At 42.3% G+C, this 24,154-nt stretch overlaps 1 protein-coding gene across 11 annotated transcripts in view; it reads right to left on the bottom strand.

Annotated features, from left to right (window-relative positions):
• Nucleotides 1-24,154, bottom strand: part of ZFYVE26 (zinc finger FYVE-type containing 26) — a 74,720-nt gene that overhangs the window by 29,046 nt on the left and 21,520 nt on the right. For 4 of the 11 annotated variants that reach the window (XM_043517403.1, XM_043517399.1, XM_043517401.1 and 1 more), the window contains exons 15-26: nucleotides 22,276-22,474; nucleotides 21,453-21,716; nucleotides 21,127-21,246; nucleotides 19,132-19,296; nucleotides 15,515-15,742; nucleotides 13,572-13,677; nucleotides 9,516-10,255; nucleotides 9,145-9,341; nucleotides 8,337-8,441; nucleotides 7,662-7,823; nucleotides 5,449-5,625; nucleotides 1,163-1,252 (exon numbers count right to left, since the gene is read on the bottom strand). In XM_043517403.1, coding sequence (XP_043373338.1) covers nucleotides 1,163-1,252; nucleotides 5,449-5,625; nucleotides 7,662-7,823; nucleotides 8,337-8,441; nucleotides 9,145-9,341; nucleotides 9,516-10,255; nucleotides 13,572-13,677; nucleotides 15,515-15,742; nucleotides 19,132-19,296; nucleotides 21,127-21,246; nucleotides 21,453-21,716; nucleotides 22,276-22,474 — 2,553 coding nt within the window. The remainder of the gene's footprint in view (nucleotides 1-1,162; nucleotides 1,253-5,448; nucleotides 5,626-7,661; nucleotides 7,824-8,336; nucleotides 8,442-9,144; nucleotides 9,342-9,515; nucleotides 10,256-13,571; nucleotides 13,678-15,514; nucleotides 15,743-19,131; nucleotides 19,297-21,126; nucleotides 21,247-21,452; nucleotides 21,717-22,275; nucleotides 22,475-24,154) is intronic. The other 7 variants (XM_038404323.2, XM_038404322.2, XM_043517407.1 and 4 more) reach the window with 3 other exon arrangements.

Genomic DNA, 24,154 nt, shown 5'->3' with positions numbered 1-24,154 from the left:
ATATGATTGAGAACCCATACTTCATTAACATGGTTCAGTTATTAAGAGCAGGATACAGTCCACCCAACAGAGCAGATGTTGCAGGCAAATTGCTGGATAAAGTATATGAAAGAGAAATTGAGCAGTGTGCAAAAGGTCTAGAGTGTAAAATTGTTAACCTGAATCTTGATGGATGGAGCAATGTCCACAATGATCCTGTTTTATGTGCTTGTGTCACAACAGAAGGGAATATCTTCCTTACAGAAACAATCGATACATCAGAAAATGCACACACAGCAGAATACTTACAAGAAGTAGCAGTAAAAGCTATAACACACTGAAAAAAAATTCAAAATGTCTAGTATGCAGCTTGGTCACAGACAATGCTGCAAATTTATCCAAGATGAGAAGAAATTTAGAAGAGAGTGAAGAGTGTCTCAAGCTAACAACATACAGTTGCAGTGCTCATTTAATTCACCTCCTAGCCAAAGACTTCAGTGTTCCAGAAATAAAGGCTAATGTTGTTGAAATTGCAAAATACTTCCGTAACAACCATTTTGCAGCAGCTGCTGTGAAAAAAGTGGGAGAAACCAAGCTAACTCTCCCACATGACGTGCGATGAAACTCTTGAGCACTGTATCAAGAACTGGCCTAATCTGATGACAGTTTGTGAACAAAATCGTGAAAATATAGATGGCACTGTCATAGCCAAAGTTCTCAATGTTGGGCTTAAGAGAAATGTTGAACATATGCTGAGTACCCTGAAGCCTGTTTCTGTAGCCTTGAACACAATGCAGAGAAGTAGCTGTTTTATTGCTGATGCTGTTGAAATTTGGAAGGAACTGAGTGAGATCTTAAAAAAGAAATATGCAATGACAGAGTTAAAATACAAGCATTAAAAAAAATGAATGAGACAAGCACTATCTCCAGTTCATTTTCTTGCAAATATTCTCAATACTCAGTACCAGGCTCAAACCTTAACTGGGGAAGAAGGGGATTTGGCTATGACATGGACATCCAGCAATCATCCCTCCATAATGCCAACTATAATACACTTCAGAGCTAAGGATGAACTATTCAAGAAATATGTTTGCTGACGAGGTTTTAATGAAAATCACACCAGTGAACTGGTGTAAATCACTTAAGCACTTGGATTCTGGGACTGTTGACGTGATAATCTCACTTTTAAGAGCAGTAGCTTCTTCTGCCGGTGTAGAAAGAATATTTTCTTCCTTTGGACTAATTCATTCCAAATTGAGAAATCGTTTGGGACCTGAAAAAGCAGGAAAGCTTGTTTTTCTTTTCCAGATTATGAACAAATAGGAAAATTAAGGTAAAGACAACTGAGTTACCTGCAGAAACCAATATTTTAAGTTTCTCATGTTGACCTGGCTGACATAGACTAATTATTTGTTTTTAAATATTTCATTTAACTATTTTAGTTAAAAACAATTTTAACAAAAACAAACCTGATTTTAAAAAACTTGAATGTTTAACTAAATTTAAACATTCATATTCTTGTTTTGTTAATTTATATGTTTGCTGTTGAAGAAAAAAATCCAGAATATATAACATTGTTGTTTTAGTTAAATAAAACAATTTAAATTATAAATTATTAAATAGACCAAGCTGGATGAGCAAGCATCTTAGAGAGGTGATTAAGAAGAAGCAGAAAGCATACAGGGAGTGGAAGATGGGAGGGATCAGCAAGGAAAGCTACCTTATTGAGGTCAGAACATGTAAGGATAAAGTGAGACAGGCTAAAAGTCGAGTAGAGTTGGACCTTGCAAAGGGAATTAAAACCAATAGTAAAAGGTTCTATAGCCATATAAATACGAAGAAAACTAAGAAAGAAGAAGTGGGGCCGCTAAACACTGAGGATGGAGTGGAGGTTAAGGATAATCTAGGCATGGCCCAATATCTAAACAAATACTTTGCCTCAGTCTTTAATAAGGCTAAAGAGGATCTTAGGGATAATGGTAGCATGATAAATGGGAATGAAGATATGGAGGTAGATATTACCATATCTGAGGTAGAAGCGAAACTGAAACAGCTTAATGGGACTAAATCGGGGGGCCCAGATAACCTTCATCCAAGAATATTAAAGGAATTGGCACCTGAAATTGCAAGCCCATTAGCAAGAATTTTTAATGAATCTGTAAACTCAGGAGTAGTACCGAATGATTGGAGAATTGCTAATATAGTTCCTATTTTTAAGAAAGGAAAAAAAAAGTGATCTGGGTAACTACAGGCCAGTTAGTTTGACATCTGTAGTATGCAAGGTCCTGGAAAAAATTTTGAAGGAGAAATTAGTTAAGGACATTGAAGTCAATGGTGAATGGGACAAAATATAACATGGTTTTACAAAAGGTAGATCGTGCCAAACCAACCTAATCTCCTTTTTTGAAAAAGTAACAGATTTTTTAGATAAAGGAAATGCAGTGGATCTAATTTACCTAGATTTCAGTAAGGCGTTTGATACCGTGCCACATGGGGAATTATTAGTTAAATTGGAGAAGATGGGGATCAATATGAACATCAAAAGGTGGATAAGGAATTGGTTAAAGGGAAGACTGCAACGGGTCCTACTGAAAGGCGAACTGTCAGGTTGGAGGGAGGTTACCAGTGGAGTTCCTCAGGGATCGGTTTTGGGACCAATCTTATTTAATCTTTTTATTACTGACCTTGGCACAAAAAGTGGGAGTGCGCTAATAAAGTTTGCAGATGATACAAAGCTGGGAGGTATTGCCAATTTAGAGAAGGATCGGGATATTATACAGGAGGATCTGGATGACCTTGTAAACTGGAGTAATAGTAATCGGATTAAATTTAATAGTGAGAAGTGTAAGGTTATGCATTTAGGGATTAATGACAAGAATTTTAGTTATAAGTTGGGGATGCATCAATTAGAAGTAACGGAAGAGAAGGACCTTGGAGTATTGATTGATCATAGGATGACTATGAGCTGCCAATGTGATATGGCTGTGAAAAAAGCTAATGCGGTTTTGGAATGCATCAGGAGAGGCATTTCCAGTAGGCATAAGGAGGTTTTAGTACCATTATACAAGGCACTGGTGAGACCTCACCTGGAATACTGTGTGCAGTTCTGGTCTCCCATGTTTAAAAAGGATATATTCAAACTGAAGCAGATACGGAGAAGGGCTAGTAGGATGATCCGAGGAATTGAAAACTTGTCTTATGAAAGGAGACTTAAGGAGCTTGGCTTGTTTAGCCTAACTAAAAGAAGGTTGAGGGGAGATATGATTGCTCTCTATAAATATATCAGAGGGATAAATACAGGAGAGGGAGAGGAATTGTTTAAGCTCAGCACCAATGTGGACACAAGAACAAATGGGTATAAACTGGCCACCAAGAAGTTTAGACTTGAAATCAGACGAAGGTTTTTAACCATCAGAGGAGTGAAGTTTTGGAATAGCCTTCCAAGGGAAGCAGTGGGGGCAAAAGATCTATCTGGTTTTAAGATTCTACTTGATAAGTTTATGGAGGAGATGGTATGGTGGGATAATGGGATTTTGGTAAGTAATTGATCTTTAAATATTCAGGGTAAATAGGCCTAATCCCCTGAGATGGGATATTAGATGGATGGGATCTGAGTTACCCAGGAAAGAGTTTTCTGTACTATGTGGCTGGTGAATCTTGCCCATATGCTCAGGGTTTAGCTGATTGCTATATTTGGGGTCGGGAAGGAATTTTCCTCCAGGGCAGATTGGAGAGGCCCTGGAGGTTTTTCGCCTTCCTCTGTAGTTTGGGCATGGTTGACTTGAGGGAGGCTTCTCTGCTCCTTGAAGTCTTTAAACCATAGATTCATAGATACTAAGGTCAGAAGGGACCATTCTGATCATCTAGTCCGACCTCCTGCACAGCGCAGGCCACAGAATCTCACCCACCCACTCCTATGAAAAACCTCACCCATCCATGATTTAAGGACTTCAATAGCTCAGACATAGGTGAGTGGGAGGGTGAGATTCTGTGGCCTGTGCTGTGCAGGAGATCGGACTCTATGATCAGAATGGTCCCTTCTGACCTTAGTATCTATGAATCTATAAATGTCAGTCTGGTGATGGTCTCCTCCTAATACATCATGGCAAGAAAATCCTCCAAATATTAATGGATTAACCTGTTGAATTGAAGATAGTTCACCTCCCAATGACTTCATAAATATCTGCTTCAATTACCTTTGGTAAATGAAATAACCAATCATTCATTTTCTGATATAGCTGTAAAACTAATCTGAAAAGTTTTCAAAATAAATCACTTAAAAAATGTATAGCGTGTACCTTCTAAAAATGAAAGCCTACATCTATCTCTGAGTTGTGAAGAATATGTATTAAGGTTATAACCACCAACAAGAATGCACTTTTATGTAGAAATCTTTGATTAAATTGAGTCTTCCTGACTAGTGATTTAAATCATGACTTAAATCAAATCCACCCTGGTTGCTTCCTAAGTGAAGTACTTTGCATTTGTCCTTACTGAATTTCATCCTATTTACTTCAGACCATTTCTCCAGTTTGTCCAGATCATTTTGAATTTTAATCCTATCTTCTAAAGCACTTGCAATCCCCCCGCCTTCCCCCTCACACACTTGATTTTGTCTGTAAACCTTTTTAAGTGTACTCTCTATGCCATTATCTAAATCACTGATGACGGTATGGAACAGAAGCAGACCCAGAATTGATCCCTGTGGGACCCCACTTGATATGCCCTTCCAGCTTGACTGTGAACCACTGATAACTACTCTCTGGGAATGGTTTTCCAACCACTTATTCATCCACCCTATAATAGCTCCATCTAGGCTGTATTTCCCTAGTTTGTTTATGAGAAAGGCATGCGAGACAGTATCAAAAGCCTTACTAAAGTCAAGATATACCACATCTACTGCTTCCTCCCTATCCACAAAGCTGGTTACCCAGTCAAAGAGAGCTACTAGATTGGTTTGACATGATTTGTTCTTGACAATTCCATGCTGTTACTTATCACCTTATTATCTTCTAGGTGTTTGCAAATTGATTGCTTAATTATTTGCTCCATTATCTTTCCGAGTACTGAAGTTAAACTAACTGCTCTGAAATTCCCCTGGTCCACCTTATTTCCCTTTTTATAGATGGGCACTATATTTGCCCTTTTTCCAATCCTCTGGAATCCCCCTTCCCCTCCTGTGCTGACTATTCTCCGCTTTCAATAGCCCATAGAGTCCCGAGGCTGCTCTGATGATCCTGGAAGCCACAAAAGCCCCAAAATTCAGTATACACAATTTTGGCTTCCTCCTCCTCTCACCTCCAGTTTATACATTTGGTTCAGATAGGTACTGAGAATTGGTATCTGGGTCTCCCACTGGTACTGCAGAATTCTCCTCTCAGGCCTACTGCCAAGTGCTTGTAGAATTAATATGTATTACTGTAAATGCAGAATGTAGTGAAGCAGCTGGGATTCTGTGGCTTTGCTCACCTTTGATCCCATGTAGAGAGCCTGGATTTCGTTATGGCGTGTAGCTGTCAGGTACTTGTAGAAGTGGGTAGTGAGATAATTTGCTAGGAAGTGAGAGGCTGCCAAGCTGGGATGCTTGTCAAGAGACTGTTCGCTTATCACAAGGCGCGTATCAGAGTCTTCTATTCTTTCTAAGAGCTACAAAAGCCAAGAGAAAAATATGCAGATGATCCTGATTACATGGCAGGGAAAGGTCCCTTAGTGCAGCTAGTCCATTTACCTTGGATGGAACAGGCTACTTCCCCCTACACTAGTCTTTCAAGCATTTTATCTAAACTGCAACAACCTCTTAAAGTACCTGACGGTGTTTTAGTCACCTCTATGTGCATATCACTGCACTGCCTAACTGCCCCCAACTTAATGATCTATGATCAAGGACAGGTTCCTAACAATTAAAAATAAACATATGTATTGTAAGTTAATTTAATTCAACAGGAAGTGAAATATAGAAGACCAAAAATAAAGAGTCAAATACCGAATCATCAAGAAGACCCTTTTGTTAATATGCAAGGACTCTAAATTTCTCTGTAAGAGGGAACTTAATTTCACTCTCTCTGTGTTACAAAAACACTCCCATGATTATTCAACCCAAAAGAATTTTGCTTTCACACATTGTTAAGTCAAGGCAGCAATGAAACCAGATTGGTCAGTTTCACTTCCTGGTTCTTCTGCACTAGCAGCACAAGAATGTTCCATTATAGTTTCTAACGTTGAATCCAAACCAAGAAACCATGCATAGTCGTTAAAAAAGCCATGAAAACATTTTTATTAAGATTTTGCAAAATCCTTTTTTCCCCATCCAAATTAAAATCTGGGCCTCACAGTATCCTTTAAAAGAAGCTTGCTTTATTCACACACACACACACACACACACACACACGCGCTCACACACACCCCCAACCAGAACACTAGCAAAAGAAAGAAGGTTTTGCTAGGACCTAGGGCATGTCTGCACTAGAAACTTAAGTCAACATATGTTAAGTCGACTTACAATCACTGCAGTAATCACTGCAGCATTTCATGTCCACACTACCCTCCTTCTGTTGGTGGTGTGTATGCTCACCAGGAGTGCTTCCACAGACTAAAGAGGGGTGAGAGGGAGGAGGGGGGCTGAGAGCCTGGGCTCTTGGCTCCCCATCGCTGGAAGCCCGGCTTTGTCCCCTGGGCTCCCAACAGGGAGCTACGCACCCAGAGTCCAGGCAGCTCCGAGTTTGTAGTGGGGAGCAGGGCACATGCAGCTCGGCTGGTAGCAGGAAACCAGGGGGGCAACCAGGCTCTAGCTGGAGCCCCACACCCGCCCTGGAATGACTGCCCAGCTTCCTCGTCAATTTCATAGCTTCATACTACAGCTGTGAAATTGAAAAGAATGACTGCCAACAGCCAATATAAGTTAAACAATATCTACACAGACACTGCGTCACCCTGACTACACTGACATATGCCTATGCCTCTCGTGGAGGTGGAGTTTTTAATGTCAGTGTAGTAGGGCACTTACATACTACAGCTTTGCTTCTGCCAACATACATGGACATAATTAGGTTGACATAAGCTACCTTACATGGACCTAACTCTGTAGCGTAGGTGTACCCTAGTGGCCATCAAAAGTGTTCTTTAAAATGAGTTGCCAAAATGCAGTATAGAGACAAAATGTGCCCCACATAGATGAGTCTTATAGTATTTAGTGTTTTTCTTGAAGCCCCAACTTCAGAATCTTAGCTTTCATTTAGGAAAAAAAAAAAATTGTAGCCCTCGTAGTTAAAGAGAAAGACAGAAAAGGTGACCCCTAAAGAAAGACTTGAAACCTAACTATCTATCTAGCAAATAAGAACCAAAAATGTGTTATTTTTGAAGTGTCATGATCCACGAGATTAGTTGAGATTATGTTTTTGGTCTGTCATGTTTTTTGAATGCTTGGGCTTGGCAATACTCTTGGTCCACAATGTGTGAAAGTTGTCTAAACCTCAGTGTAGAGGACAAGACTAAAGGTCTCTGCAGACAACATTCCACTTCGATCAAAGTGGCCTGGTAGTATTGTTTGTTGAGACCTGTCGTCTGTACAGGTTGAATCTTTGTAACTATGAGTTCAGCTGCAATCTACATTTATGAAGCCAAGGCTTCCGGCAAATAACCTAACTTAGGGCTGCAAACAATACCCTTGTTTACCAGCGACCTACCCTTTGAAGATAGCAAGGCAAAAACAGCCCTCTAGTTACCTGCAAAGCCTTTTCAGTGTCTCCCATCTCCAGCAAATGCAGGAGGTGCTCCTGGTGAAGACTGATCAAGGGTTCTTTTGGGATAGGGTATAAGTGACCCCATTCTTCACACAACTCATAATCCTAAGGAGAAGGCAGGCAAACAACAGCTCCCTTCATTATGGCTATTCTTGCCCATGCTCTGACTAACATTTCAAGGTCAGCTCAGTAGTCTTACAGTACTCTTTCCACTAGAAAGAAATTAGTTACAACTCCAGGGTTGGATACTCACTGCATGCTGCTTATTCTTCCAAGCATTAAGAAAAACCCACCTAGCTTTGCCTCTCCTTGGTAAGGACAGCATGTTACTTACACACATATCACCCAAGAGAGTCACTCCTTGTCAGATTTCCAAGGTAGAATGGAAGAAATGGGTTATGTATGGGAATAAAATTAGGACAAAACTATGGGGGTGCTTGGTTTTCATTTAAATCCTGACATTAAACAAGGATTCCAATTAGCTTCTGCAATACGCAATTTATTAAGAAGTTTTTTCTTGCCCTGTGAACTCTGTTGAAACAAGCATCTATAAACATTGCTTAACAAAATGTAGTAGTGCCACCATTTTCTAATTTTTAAACACAAAAGATGCCATACCTTTGCCTCCAGAACAACACTCATGATGGCCTGGGGATTATCAATGCAGGCTTCTTTCAGGTCTTGCCAGTCATTCCACGTTGGAACATCTTGCAAATTCAAAATCTAGTAACATAAAATGTTAGAGTTTCTATGAATGATTGTGTTGAACAATATGTCTTCAGACCCATCACCAGGCCCAGGCAGATAGCCCAAGCCAGGAAACAACATTTATCATACTAGAAAGCGTCTGGGAATCCTAGGTGATGCACTTCAATTTCAAGAGGACTAGATGAAAAGATTCTATCACAGAGGCCTAAATCCATTAATATATATCTGTCTGAAGAGATTGCGGATAGAGTTCCAAGAGACAACGCAGCACCAGTTATGCTAAGAATAGGCCAAACCTACTAGATAAGCAGGCAAGAATCTGGATTCCTCAACTTCTTAGGCTTGTAAAACTGGGATTATTCAAACATTCAAACAAGAATAAATTCTCTTGGAAAGTTTCCAGTGATTGATGCCTCTGTGCAGGTTGGAGGAAAAAGAGACCCTGAAAGAATGGACTCAAGTTCTTTGGATTTTTTTGTGCTTTTGTCTCCAGGCTTCTCTGGAAGAAAAGTACAGAGGCAACTGGAAAGGAAAAAGTATGGATGAGGGAAGGCAAGAGTTAACCTGACATTTCAGCACTTTCAGAAAGCTGATGAGGTTTAAATTTTGGATAAGGGTTTGGGGAGGATATTTTGTGCGCCAAAGGGAACCAAGGGTTAAAGAAGTTTTTAGGCAAATATACTCCATACCTAGTTACTTAATAAAATGGCTTTTGTACCTTTTGATAAACCTGCAGTTCTCCTGTTTTGCTCTGCAGATCAGACTTCAGTTCTTCAGTTATGCCAGGATCACAGATGCAGTAAGCTAGGATTTCCAGACAAGCCTCAAGGGGCCACCTGTCCAGGCAGTGCAGGGCCAATCTACTTCTCAACATTGCATCCTTCACTGGGAACAGATACTGCCAACCACCCTTATCTGTGAAAAGACAAGCTACCAGCATGAAGCCTAGCTTCTATGCTTTGGGGGAAACAGGGGGAGGAGAGAAAAGAATTTCCATTCTTTGGATCTGCCCATAGATCACCAGATCAGTCCCCAATTTCCAATCCCTATTTCAGACTGTACACTATAAAGAAAACTCATTCCCTTTACCGTCAGCAGCCGCACAGCTCAGCACAGCATCCCTCACGCTGGTCAGCTCCTCCATATCCTGACTGTACAGGTCCAAGACTGTCAGGGCTCTGGGCCAGTCCTTTGCAGTGAGCGCTTGCTCAAAGACTTCCATTAATATCTCGACAGCCATGGCAGAATGCAAGCCCAAGAGGACAAGCGACATATACGGTTTGCCACAGAGGCCACTAACCAAACCACTACCCTCCTCCTGGGGATCCTGAAGTGGCTCAGACATGGTGAGAAGAAAGTTCTCCAGCATCAAGAACTCCTTCAGTAATGTCTCACACTCTTTGGAAATCTGCTCCAGGCCCAAGGGGACCTCCCTCTTGCCACGAAATTCCATCCATGACAGGCTTGGTTTGGGGACCTTCTGTACCTTGGATGCACAGAGACATGCCACAGTGGCCATTAGCTTTGACTGACATTTCAGGAAGGCCAGGGAAGAGGCAGTGAGTGAGTGCTGGTTCAAGTCAGCCAGGGAGGAAGAGGGCTGAGTAGAATCCTCCTCAGAGTCCATAGCTGGATTGTGGATAGGTATCTCAACATCTGGCAAACAATGGTAGGCATGAAGATGTGCTAGGCTGCTGATGTTAGTCAAAAGAGACCTGGTCTGGCTGCTTTGCCTGGCATTGCACAAGGACAGTGGCTCACAACAACAGTTAATGATAACTTGCTGCACATTTAAGTTCAACTCTTCTTTTGCCAACAGCGAAGAGAGCCTGGAGGAGTGAAAACAGCACCAATTTAGCAGGTGCACGTGCATATTACCTTGCACTTACACAGGATCTCAAGAAATATTACAAACATTAACAGTCCTCTGAGGTGGGTACTATCCCCTTTAACGGGGAAAATGAGACACTGAGGTTATGTATTGCCGAACATCACTTGGATTCAAGCAGCAGAGCTCTGAATAGAGCTCTGAAGAGTCCCAGCAGCTATTTCTCTGCTCTTACCAATAGTCAACATGGCCTGAAAGTGAGCATCTACCTTGTTAATTTAAAAAAAAAAAAAAAAAAAAAAAAAAAAAAAAAAAAAAAAAAGGCACTCCCAAGTCAGGCATAATATCCTTTGCAACAGCTGCGTATGAGTGAGAATCACCAGGATTATGCACCTAATCCTATTTATAACCTTACAACGGTATATTTTGCTCCAAATTTGGGTAAGGAAGGAACGTCCCCCAGTAAATGGTGACAATGGAGACATTGAGGTGTTTTCCACCTCTCTCTAGGCCATCAAACAGGGAGTATCATTAAGAATCAGGTGGGCCCATACCATCCATTTCCTCAGCTCCTTTCCATTGCCTAAGTTTCCTGCAGATAAAGTCATTAAAATGCATAGCCTGGCAACCCATCCCACCCTGTAACTAAACCCTGCATTTATTCCTCTGTTTTTGGAGGGAGACTGAGAAGGATCCCCTAGGATCCTGCTGAAAGAGTCATATCAGCCTCCCACACGCCAAAGTACTGGGCACAGCCTTTCTGGAGCTAGTGGATTCCATTCCAAGTGTGTGTGTGGGAGGGGGAAATGGGGGGGGGGAGAGGAGGAATTTGAGAACAAAGCAAAGTTCCCAGCTCTAGCAGCTGCAGCACTGGCATCCTGGCCAGTCTGCGGAGGTCAGGACTCAGTGACCATCTGCCTAGAACAACGTATTGCAATCTCATTAGAGCTCAATTAATGGAGTCTGCCAGGAAACGAATGGGATGGAATATGTAATTTAGCCAGACTACAGAAACTTGCTAAGCACAGAATATCAACTCTCTTTGATAAAGGCCCAACGTTGGGCCTACAACAAGAGGGCTTTTTGGCAATATGATTCACTCCAATTCTTAGTAATCACTCAGAGGCAGATTTACAGTAAAACATAGGGCCAGGCCGATGTGGGGGCAGAAGTTTGGTCCTGCCGGCTCCGGGGCTCCTGCTGCAGGCTCCACCCGCACCCACTGACAGCCAAGCTCCCCGCTCCCGACTCTTCCCTGCCTCCTCCCCCAAGCATGCCATGTTCCTGTCTCTCCCTCCCAGCGCTTCCCCCGCCACCGAACAGCTGTTTGCCAGTACTCAGGTCGCTCCGGGAGGGAGGGGGAGGAGTGGGGTCGCAGCATACTCGTGATAGGAGGTGGAGAAGAGGCGGGGGCGGGGCCTTGGAGAAGAGGGTGGAATCGGGGCAGCACAGAGAAAAGGCGTGGCCTCCACACTCCCCCTACACATACCCCCCCCAAGTCTCCTGCCATGAGTCGCTCAGGGCAGGGGGATGGTACCATCTCCACGACTCCAGCCCACACCTCCAACCCCCTGCCCTGACTCCTGCACCCCCCCATACACCCCCAGCACCCTGCCCACCCTGACTCCTGCATCACCCCCCACATTCCCACCTGCACCCATCACACCAAACGGGAGCTGCCCCAGGTAAGCGCTCAACCCCCAATCCCCTGCCCCAGCCCTGAACCCCCTCCTGCACCCTAACTCCTAACCAGACCCTGCATCCCAACCCCCCAGCCTGCTGCTGCACGCTAACTTCCTCCCAGACCTGCACCCCCAGCCCTGAGCCCCCACTCACACCCTAAGTCCCAGCTAGACCCTGCAACCCAACAGTTTTTTTACAAAGCGCTCTTATCCAAAGCGCTTTACAATAGCTAGCTAACGGTACAAATAATATTTGGAAAAATCATTAAGTGGTCTGCTGAGATCCTCAGGTATTTTCAAGTGGTCTGTGAAAAAATAAGTTGGACTACAAAAAACAAAAACAAAACAAATCAAGATACCTCACTTTATTTTCATTTACTTCCTATTACTTAGAGGAGGAGGAGGAAGAAAAAAAAAAGAATGAAAAACGGGAGGGGGGAAAAGATAAGAGAGAATGTTCTTTTTCTTGGCTGGGTCCCAAGGAGGAGCCCCAAAAATTAAGCTGAGCACAGGGCCCCACTAACTCTAAATCCACCACTTAAATAGTGTGAAAGTGTACAGGACACTACTCGGCAGCAGGGCAGTGCCAAAGGTATAACAGATGCCTGCACTGTAGAGTTATAGAATTTGGAAATAGCAGCAAAGATAAACATAACAAAATATGAACAGAGGAGGAACGAGTTTTAAAGCTTAAATGCTTCATGGACCAGCTGGGTGTTTAGGATGTTTCTTGGAGGAAACAGTGGGCATTTATGCAAGTGGGCAAGTGATTCTGGGAAGATGGGGTGGCATAGAACTCAAAAATGTAATGACTATTTACCATAAGCTATTACTGGTGGACTGCTCTGGGATTGGTTGTCTTCTGAAACAGACTTAGTAAAATCCAAACATAAGTATACAACTTTGTTAAATTTATTACCCTTTGTGCAAATATCTCCAAATGGTTAAAATGTAAAATATACAGTAAACACCTGCTGCTCCAACAGCTGCACTAGCCATGGCTCTAACAGTTAAGAGAACTTCACCCTAAAATTTCATGCAATAAGTCCCTTGTCTGATATACATGGCTCAGGGCAATACCATAAAAGATCCTTCAGTTTGGTTCTCAGTACATAGCAAGACTGAACGGCTTATAAAGTATTATCAAATATTGTCTCATTTAACACCTACTTCAGTTATCAAGTCGCACACTTTCAGTACCAGCCCAATACAGAATTTAGAGATGGAAAACGTGCATTAGATAATCCAATCTACTTGCCCGCCAGTGTAAGATCCATGCCCAGAAGTTCTCAAAAGTGATCTTGGGAAACAATTTTATTTTTATTTTATTTTGTTACATGTATAAGATGTGTAACCACTGTGCCCAGAAGTCAGACAGTTTCCAATTTAAAAACCACAAATCCCTGGAGCTCTCAGTTCAATTCCCAATGGCCAGTAGTTGTCTAGATCACAAAACCATAAGTTTCACTAATTGCGATCCTCTCTGGCCATCTCATTAGAGAAGCCAGGGACTAACGCTTTCCTCAGATCTAGCAGAAGTCTGCTCTGCAGCTGTTCTAGTCATAGAGGACTTAGAGTGCTGCCCAGTTCACGAGCGCTAAATTCATCAGTTAAGTATTCATGAAAAGCACCAACCTGTCAGGAGGAACTTGTCTCTCAAACAAGAGCAGAGAGAGCAAGTGAGATGGGCTCTGCTGTAGCAGTATGAAAGGGTTTCCCACCTTCACCTCTGCAGTTTGATCTACAAACGTAAGAGAGACACATTTAAAAACAAAACACTAAATTAATGTATTACACAGATTAAGTTCTAGTCAGCTAATCTGTACCCTAGGCCTCTGAAGCCTCTAGACTCAATCACCAAGGCATGAGGGCCAGCAATGAAGCAAGTTGGGAACCCAACGACCTAATTGCTCTGACTGATGTGCCCCACTATCTTTTGAACAATTTGGAGGAGGTATTGCAAGAACTAGCGTAGTGCCTGATGGAGAAGTTCTGACATCCGAGTAAGACCTGGCTGCAAATGGCAGAGCAAATCTGCTTCAGCATGAAAAACACTACAGGGAAAAGTTGCAGCAGGAGCTTGTCCGAGTCACAACACATGCACTACTATAGTGATCTGGTTTATTAGAATTCTCCAGACACAGGTTAAATTTATTTTCTCAGCCTATTTTTTGTTTTGCTTGCCTTGAAGCAAGAACTGCTGGTGCTCTTAAAAATGGAGTGAAAGGTTGGGATAATTTCATTGAAATGCAGAGGGTAGCTGTGTAAAGCTTCCTACTTGTACTCGTCCCACAACTTAAAACCTAGCATTAGTAGTAATGCTGTTAGGGAATTTTTTTAATTATGTCAGCAGAGTTACATTGGCCAGGGATGTGAAAAAACCACGCCCTTAACAAACATAACTACGCCAACAAAAAACAGTGCAGACCAGCTTTACCGATAGAAGAGAGCTTCTGGCAACATAGACAATGTGGTTCAAGGAGATGATGTTCCTACACTGACAAAAAAAACCTGTTGGTGTACACCTATGGCTGAGTCTACACTAGGGGGCTATGCCAGTATAGGCTCTGTAGCGCAGATGTACACAGATACACCCCTTCTAAACTATTCTTCCACATCCTAAAGCAGCAGGAAAACATGGAGCACCACTGGACTATTACCTCACATTTCTCCAGTTATGGAAACTGGAAGTCATGAGAGGTTGTGTTACATTGGGGCACCAGTACCTTCTACACATAGAGTAACCAGACATGCCAAACCCATGGAAGAAAAAAAAAAAAAAAAAAAAAAACCCACGCAGAAATTGGACTTGTTTGTGGCTTAATTGGCTTATGAGTTGCTTGTTGGCTAGTTTTTGGATTCTAGCTTGTTGCTTATTTGGCTTGTAGCTTTTTTTTTTTTTTTTAAAATTGATCAGCTCCCGGCAAGCAGAGGCAAGGGAGGGAGAGTATCAGGGGTGCACAGCGGGCCCACCACAGTCCTATACTGCATGCCAGGGGGCTCTAATCACAGAGTGTTGGGATTCTTAGGGATTGGCTTGTTTTGAAATGGAATTAGCTTGATTATTGGCTTATTGTGAAAGTTGGGGTGCTTATCTACCACGTCGAAGTTGGCAACTGTGACAGTGACAGGTCCTGTTAAAGTGAAAGTCTGAAAGAGATTCTGTCATCTTCCTTTTTCCTCTACCTCACTGAGGAATGTAATTTTAGAAGGCAGTTTATTGGGAAGCTACTCTTAAACCAGATTTGTGGAATTCTACATTAGAGCAGCCCAGTGACTCCAGATTAAACCGGCTTGGTTCACAAGTAAACTGACAGTTTTGTTTTTTTTTTTCTCCTAACTGCCAGCACAATATACTCAAGCTAGGGCTCTTCTGGCTCACGTAGCACTACCACTAAGTGATTCTATGAGAACGTTCTGCCCAGTTACATCTACACAGCCCCATTATCTTCAATGCCCTTGCTACCCACCAAAGAAAATGGAAAGACTCCCATATAGTTATTTTCCAGAATGGAATCATACGCTAAGAGTTAGATAATGTCACCTCCTTGTGACAGGCTTCTCAATAGACACGTCACCTAGCTCTGTATTGAGGCTCCGTAGCACAACAGCAGCCAGCGTGTTAATATAATCAAAGAAGCTCTTCACACAGTCCGTCCGCACGCTGCTCACTGGCATGGTCTGAATGTGTTGGTCCAGGGTTTTCAGCAGAAGTTGGATTTGATTATGAATTGGATGTGCCTCCAACTCTGTAGGCTTCAGAGATGCCTGTTCTACCAAGCTGGTGATCAGGCTCCCTTTTGAGTCTAGTAAAAACAAAATTTGATTAGAACTGAAATGCTTAAAAATACAGGTGTGCTGGGACTTCTTCCACCCTAACAAGTGCATCCCTCAATTTAGAGAAAGAAGTTAACAGGAATTACTATACTGAAACAGACCAACAGCCCCATCTACTCTGGCATCTTGACTGAGCAGCAGGGGAAAGCGTAAACCCCACAAAATGCATCTATTGTGCAATACTGCATTAGTGGGGGGAAAGGATATAGATTTCTTCCTAAACTCAGCTGGTGGCTAACACTGAGGCCCTGAAGCATGACATTTAAAGAGCACTTACAGATCTCCTAGCTTTCTGTGAATCAAGATGGCATACAGATTTCCAACCCTTTTACTAAAGCTCTTTAGAAGTCTGATGAGTGAAAAATGTCATGGCTACAAATTAAGAAGAACTTGGAAACTAGGCAGCAATTGTTCCAACACTGGATCAGTTATTCCTAGGAACAACGATCAGCTGATACATAGTTTGACCAATGAACCACTGACAACAGCAGGATTCTTAGGCTACCAAAGTTTTCCTTATGGATACTCTTGTTTATTCTCACCTTACTGGGCAGCAACAACCAAATACAAAGGGAAAAAACAGGAGAAGCAGAACTACAATTTGTTTAGCTATCATTTAACACTCAAGTGTTTTGTTTTCATCTAAAACAGACACAGTCAGATTAAAAGTCGTATCTGTTTTTAAAACAAAATTTTTTTGTATTTCCATCTCAGCTTATTAAAATTGAAAATTTAAAAAAATGAATTTACTTTTCATCATTGACATTTTGCTTTTCTCTCTTTTTGAACGAATACAGCCTAATCAGTTTAACTTTTGCTACTGGTGAGCTTCTGATTTTGGTGCAACAGCTAACTGTTGCAAGGTTTGTATCACAAATGCTTGGGGGGGGGGGGGAGGGAGGGGAGTTTAAATCCCCAAAAGAGAGTGTTTGCATTTACAAGTTTCAGAGTAGCAGCCGTGTTAGTCTGTATTCGCAAAAAGAAAAGGAGTACTTGTGGCACCTTAGAGACTAACAAATTTATTAGAGCATAAGCTTTCGTGAGCTACAGCTCACTTCATCGGATGCATTTGGTGGAAAAAACAGAGGAGAGATTTATATACACACACACACACACACACACACACACACACACACAGAACATGAAACAATGGGTTTATCATACACACTGTAAGGAGAGTGATCACTTAAGATAAGCCATCACCAACAGCAGGGGGGGGGGGGGAAGGAGGAAAACCTTTCATGGTGACAAGCAGGTAGGCTAATTCCAGCAGTTAACAAGTCACAAAGTTCTGCCACCAGGTTAGCCGTGACAGTATCGGGGATACTGTTCCTGACGGCTTGTAGTCCATCAAGACTACAAGACTAACCTGGTGGCAGAACTTTGTGACTTTGTCCTGACCCATAACTATTTCACATTTGGTGACAATGTATACCTTCAAATCAGCGGCACTGCGATGGGTACCCGCATGGCCCCACAGTATGCCAACATTTTTATGGCTGACTTAGAACAACGCTTCCTCAGCTCTCGTCCCCTAATGCCCCTACTCTACTTGCGCTACATTGATGACATCTTCATCATCCGGACCCATGGAAAAGAAGCTCTTGAGGAATTCCACCATGATTTCAACAATTTCCATCCCACCATCAACCTCAGCCTGGACCAGTCCACACAAGAGATCCACTTCCTGGACACTACGGTGCTAATAAGCGATGGTCACATAAACACCACCCTATATCGGAAACCTACTGACCGCTATTCCTACCTACATGCCTCTAGCTTTCATCCAGATCATACCACTCGATCCATTGTCTACAGCCAAGCGCTACGATATAACCGCATTTGCTCCAACCCCTCAGACAGAGGCAAACACCTACAAGATCTCCATCATGCATTCCTACAACTACAATACCCACCTGCTGAAGTGAAGAAACATATTGACAGAGCCAGAAGAGTACCCAGAAGTCACCTACTACAGGACAGGCCCAACAAAGAAAACAACAGAACGCCACTAGCCATCACCTTCAGCCCCCAACTAAAACCTCTCCAACGCATCATCAAGGATCTACAACCTATCCTGAAGGACGAGCCATCGCTCTCTCAGATCTTGGGAGACAGACCAGTCCTTGCTTACAGACAGCCCCCCAATCTGAAGCAAATACTCACCAGCAACCACACACCACACAACAGAACCACTAACCCAGGAACCTATCCTTGCAACAAAGCCCGTTGCCAACTCTGTCCACATATCTATTCAGGGGATACCATCATAGGGCCTAATCACATCAGCCACACTATCAGAGGCTCGTTCACCTGCGCATCTACCAATGTGATATATGCCATCATGTGCCAGCAATGCCCCTCTGCCATGTACATTGGCCAAACTGGACAGTCTCTACGTAAAAGAATGAATGGACACAAATCAGACGTCAAGAATTATAACATTCAAAAACCAGTTGGAGAACACTTCAATCTCTCTGGTCACTCGATCACAGACCTGAGAGTGGCTATCCTTCAACAAAAAAGCTTCAAAAACAGACTCCAACGAGAGACTGCTGAATTGGAATTAATTTGCAAACTGGATACAATTAACTTAGGCTTGAATAGAGACTGGGAATGGATGAGTCATTACACAAAGTAAAACTATTTCCCCATGGTATTTCTCCCTCCCACCCCACCCCCCACTGTTCCTCTGATATTCTTGTTAACTGCTGGAATTAGCCTACCTGCTTGTCACCATGAAAGGTTTTCCTCCTTCCCCCGCCCCTGCTGTTGGTGATGGCTTATCTTAAGTGATCACTCTCCTTACAGTGTGTATGATAAACCCATTGTTTCATGTTCTCTGTGTGTGTGTGTGTGTGTATATAAATCTCTCCTCTGTTTTTTCCACCAAATGCATCCGATGAAGTGAGCTGTAGCTCACGAAAGCTTATGCTCTAATAAATTTGTTAGTCTCTAAGGTGCCACAAGTACTCCTTTTCTTTTTGCATTTACAAGTACATGTACATTTACATTTGAGGACTTCAATAGTTCACACAGAGGTGAGAGGTTTATCGCAGGAGTGGGTGGGTGAGATTCTGTGGCCTGCATTGTGCAGGAGGTCAGACGAGATGATCATAATGGTCCCTTCTGACCTTAATAACTATGAATCTATGTAAAAAAAATTCACAACAGCATTGCTACTAATACTAGGTTTTTAAAAACTTATTTTTATATTGTCTAAAATCAGGATCTAAACTATTAGGCTGTATCTCTTTACATCTTATTTTAGAGAGGTTTGTGTGTTTGTTTGTTTTTTTAAACAAACGCAAAGATTGTTGCAAGAGTCTTTAATGCTAAGAGAACCCATGAAACTCACCTGGAGAATCTTCAACATCTGTCAGTGTTTGCAGGACTTGATCAAGGTGCTGTGATAAAGCAATCTGATTAGCAATACAGTCCTCAGTCAGAGTTGGGTAGCACATCTGCAGAAGGTCCACAATATTGCATCGAAACTGACTACTTATTTTTTCATCTGAGACCTCTGTTGAGAAACAAAGATCAACAATAATGATAGTTAATACTGGCCACTAAGTCTTGTGGAACTAAAAGACCCACAGAAGGGAGGAGAAGCTTTACACTTCTAGTTAACCAATTCAAAATCAGCACACTTGGGTAAGCCACAGAGATGATGTAGCTAGCAGACCTAAATTTTCTAGCAGGAATTAAGAGGCCAGAGAAGGAAGTGTAAAAAGCCAAGATAAAAATACCTGTGCTATCACGCCCTCCCAAAGCCAGAGGCACTGTAAAGGGCTGATAATTTTGTATTGTATTTAATTGTATCGTCAGTCAACTTTCTATCCTTGACTTAATTCCTCTTCTGTTAGAGTGCATTCTTCTCTCCCCATCCCCAAGGTATTATCTGTATGTCTGTTGCCTGTATTTCTTCTCTCCTCCTCCCTGCACCAAAATCTTTATTTCTCTGCATTGTGCTCTTAAACTTCTTTTCCATATTTTATGCCTCTGTGCCTCTCCAACAACTATCCCACAGACTATTCACTCTGCTCCCATCTGCCCTTTTAGGGTATGTCTACACTGCAATGTAAGCCCCAGGCTAGTAGAATGTGAGTTAACAGATCCCGGGTTTGTTAACATAGGGCTTGAGCGTCTACACTCATTTGTAACCCCAGGTTAGGAATTGTTGCCCAGCCTGGGGCTCCAGCACATGTTATGTGGGCCAGAGTCCAAGCACCCATAACCCAGATTTCCTAGCACGCTCCAAAATGTGGCCACTCTAGCCCTTTGTTCATGGTGCAGTGTGGAAAAACTTGACTGTCCACAGGACAAAGAAAGTCGGACCATGAGATTGTGGAATACTTTTGGCAGACTCCTTGGCTTGACTCAGACTTGAACCCTCCATCCTTGTAGGGTCCCTGATCCAAGCCCTGGATTAGTGTGATGTGTGTGCAAACAGAAAAGAGGTTAGAGACTTGAGCCCGAGTTCAAACCCTGGGCTTACTCAGCAGTGTAGACATACCCTTAGGAAGGGGAATAGAAACTCAATCCCCCTTGCTTCCTGGCTCTCCATCCCGTCCAATCAAACTCCAGCCCTTTTGCTCTCTGGTTCCCATTACCCTTCAATGAAAGGAGCAGTTCTAGTCTTCAGTTCTGCCTTCCCTCCTGAGAAGCTGGTGCTCTCTGGTTCCCTCTCTGCGGAAGGAGCCTGCTGCTTCCAGCCCTCTTCCCTAGCCACATGCCCAGCTCAAGTCAGTTCTTCACATCTTATATGCTGGACTAGATTTTCAAAGATGGATGGATGGATGGATATGTGCACCCAAAACTACTCATGCAACAGTCAACCTAATTTGCAGAGAGATGCATGTATATGCTTCTGAAAGTTTTAGGCATGCCTGTGCCACAGAGAACAACATGAAAAGAGTTGATAAATTTTGTCATTTCAAGTTTTAAAAATCAAACCCATCAAATTTAATCATTTATATTAAGCTCTTTTAGAAGCAGTTCTCAATGGCTTCCACATCTCAAGCTATTCTATGGCAAGCTATATTTTTTCTATGGTGCTTTATGGAAATCTTTGGAAGACTCTGTTTAATGAGCAACTACTTAGCTATATTTACTTATCCATTGTGGTAAAGGCCAAATCCAGTTTATGGATTTTCAGTACACCCAAAAAAGTTGCTGATACATTAAACAGATACTCTTCCATAATACAAAAGGGAACAGATACCAATTTAGCATACAAAGAAATTTCAGAAGCAACATAAAATCTGCACATGTACTCCCTAGCCCCAGAAAAACTAGCAATCAATACAACAAAACCAAAACCTCAAAACATGCAGAAGGGAAACACACTTACCTGATTTGTATTGTCCTTGCGACATACAAGGGTAGTTGAGAATTTTATTTATTTGTTGAAGAACTGCTGGGAAACCCCTTATGCCATCAGAGTGAACTAGAATGAAGTCAAGTCTGCGGCCTAAAAGCAACATTAGACAAGGGAGAGAAAGCAGAGGTTGAGGATGGAAAACATATATGACAGAGTGATAAGCTTACATAAATCATGTTCTTTCATTAAAACTCCATTGTTACTATGAACTACAGTTATTTTAAAACTAGATAGATAGAGCATACAGGCATTTTCCCCAATCCCACACAGCTGAACAGAGAAAGGGGAAAACTTACCCTTTGTTTCAAAGCTATTATGTAATCGTCTCTCTGCTGTTTCCAACAGCTGTTTGCAGGTTTTCCACTGGTGGCACTGAGTACAAGCTAAGTCAAATGCTGCCATTGCTGAAGGGCTGAGGTCTGCCACAACTTCACTCATAGGATCTGTATGCTCCAACTGGATGCTGTTAGTCCAGAAGTTTTCTTGGAGAGTGGGGACAAGGCTTCCAGAGGTGGCAAGCAACTTATCAGTAACATCCGAGATGGAATAAAATACCATACCTAAACAATCCAGCAAAACATGCAGTTACTGGTTAAACTAAACAAATATTCTATATCCCATAATGGATAATTCTTTTGTCCTTTACTAATGCAATTTGGCATCTGGTCTGCTTTTTGGACCACTGCTGCACATGGAACAGAGGTTCACACTGAGCTATTCACAAAGATGCCTGGTTAATTTCCCTTAGTGGTTACAGCTAATTTAGAACCCAGCAACATGACAGTCTGAATAGTTTATTTTATTCTGACAACATGCACCACCTTGTACTCATCAACATTGACTATCATCTATCATGTTGCCCAGATTCACAACTTTGTAAGGTTATTCTGAAGTTCCTCAGTCATCTCCAATTTTTAAAAGCCTAAATAATTATTACCCATAGATTGTCAGCTCCCTGTTCTCATTTTCTAGGCCATTAATATAGAAAGGCCAGTTTATTCCTCTAAGCAATCATATCATAGTCACCGCTGTATCATCTGAGATCTTGTTCTTCCTTAAATTTGTTTTCCACCTCTTAGCCAGATTCCCCATCTCTAATTTGTAGGATTCAATCCTTACCTGCTGCTGCTGCACTCCCAATAGCCTGAAGCGTTGAGCGGCCACTGCCAGATCTCCTGATTGCTCCAAAACCATCAGCTGACTGATACACAATTTTATGCTCCACTTTTGCGAGCTCCCGCACCACCTCTTGATAGCGTTCCATGAAAACCAGCTCACCATAGCAAGCCGAAGACTCCAGATTAAACATCAAAGCCACCTGTCACAGGTAATAATGAATGCAAGTAATACTGTACTTCAAAATACTGTTTGAAAAGCTACATAACATTTTACTAAACTTAAAAAAAAAAGCCTCAACTGAAAACAAAACTTGAGTAATTTCAGCCCACGTGGCAATTTTATTCAGAAAGTTATAGATGCCTGAAAACAGGGATTTATAATGGAAGCATTTTTGCAATTCTAGCTATACAGCTCTGCTTGCAGGTGCCATAACACTGGATTTGGATTCACTTTAACAACTCACTTTTAAAGATGTTACAAGACTCCAATACATTGTACATTAAAAAGATGAAGTAGCTAGTCCCACAGTGTAAATTAGTTCTTATAAGACAGGGAATACCCTCTAGAACATTCTAAAGTTACATTAGCAACCCACACAACCCTTGTTGTGTGGAACACCAGGGGTTCACCAGTTAAACCCTGTTCCAACTCCTGTTAACATCAGTGTTGTAGAGACACAAAGTAGCAAAGAAAACAGATCTGTTAGCCCCAGGAGAGGAAAATAAAAAATACCTTGTTTGCTAACTGGAATTGTTTAAGGGCTTGACATTTACTTACTGCTGACACAAGGGTAACTATGCAAAAGCACTTGACAATGGCCCTCTCAATCTTAGCCAAGCCACTGCACTTTCTGGAGGATTCAACTGCCAAAATACTTCAGGCCAGTTTTTCAGAAAGACAGCCTGAAAGCTACATACAAAAATGCACATGCAATTGTAACTGAGTGTTGCAATATAGAGGCACAATTGCATACACAAGTTGGCTAACTGCACATGTAAATGAGGGGGCTAGGAGTCAATGGCAGACACTTCTGCACACAGACCTTGGGCCTCCTGTTCTGACAGCTTGGTCACAAAACACACCTCCTTCACCTGCCCATAAAAGCAAGTGTGCCATACTCACCAGTCCAAGCCAATAGCTAGGGACTACAGCGTGTCTTTACGTACTACAACTGGGCATGAATGTGGTGGAGTCATGTTTTTTGGATCAGTGACCAAAAAAATAGCTCAAATACTGCCTCTCATTCAAGAGTGGTGTTTCACACATGGGCTCCTCATCTTCTCCCTCACCCAGCTGGAACACTAAGACCTGGTCTACACTACAGGGTTAGGTCGAATTTAGCTGCGTTAGGTTGATTTAAAAATGACCTAAAGGGCTCTTAAAATAGACTTCTGTACACCTCCCCGACAAGGGGAGCAGCGCTAAAATGGATCCTTGCTGGGTCGAACATGGGGTAGTGCGGACGAAAATCGACAGTATAGACTTCCAGGAGCTATCCCAGTGTGCTCCACTTTGACCACTCTGGACAGCACTTTGAACTCTGATGCACTAACCAGGTACACAGGAAAACCCCCGGGAACTTTTGAATGTCACTTCCTGTTTGGTCAGCCTGGCGAACTCAGCAGCACAGGTGACCATGCAGTCCCCCCCAGAATCATAGAGCATAGAATGTTTCTATGCTCCTATCATCTCCGTCCCTGAGGTTATCGCAGATTAGAAAGTGAAAAAAAAACACTCGTGATGACACGTTTTCCAAGCTCATGCAGTCCTCCCACACTGATAGGGCACAGCTTAATGAACAGAGGCCAGGAAAGAATTAAATGAGTGCGAAGAGCAGAGGCAGGATGCGATGCTGAGGCTAATGGGGGAGCAAACGGAC

This window comes from Dermochelys coriacea, chromosome 6, assembly GCF_009764565.3.
Source record: "Dermochelys coriacea isolate rDerCor1 chromosome 6, rDerCor1.pri.v4, whole genome shotgun sequence".
NCBI classification, from domain to species: domain Eukaryota; kingdom Metazoa; phylum Chordata; order Testudines; family Dermochelyidae; genus Dermochelys; species Dermochelys coriacea.
Note: the sequence above shows the minus strand (reverse complement) of the source record. Positions and strands in the feature narration are given on the sequence as shown.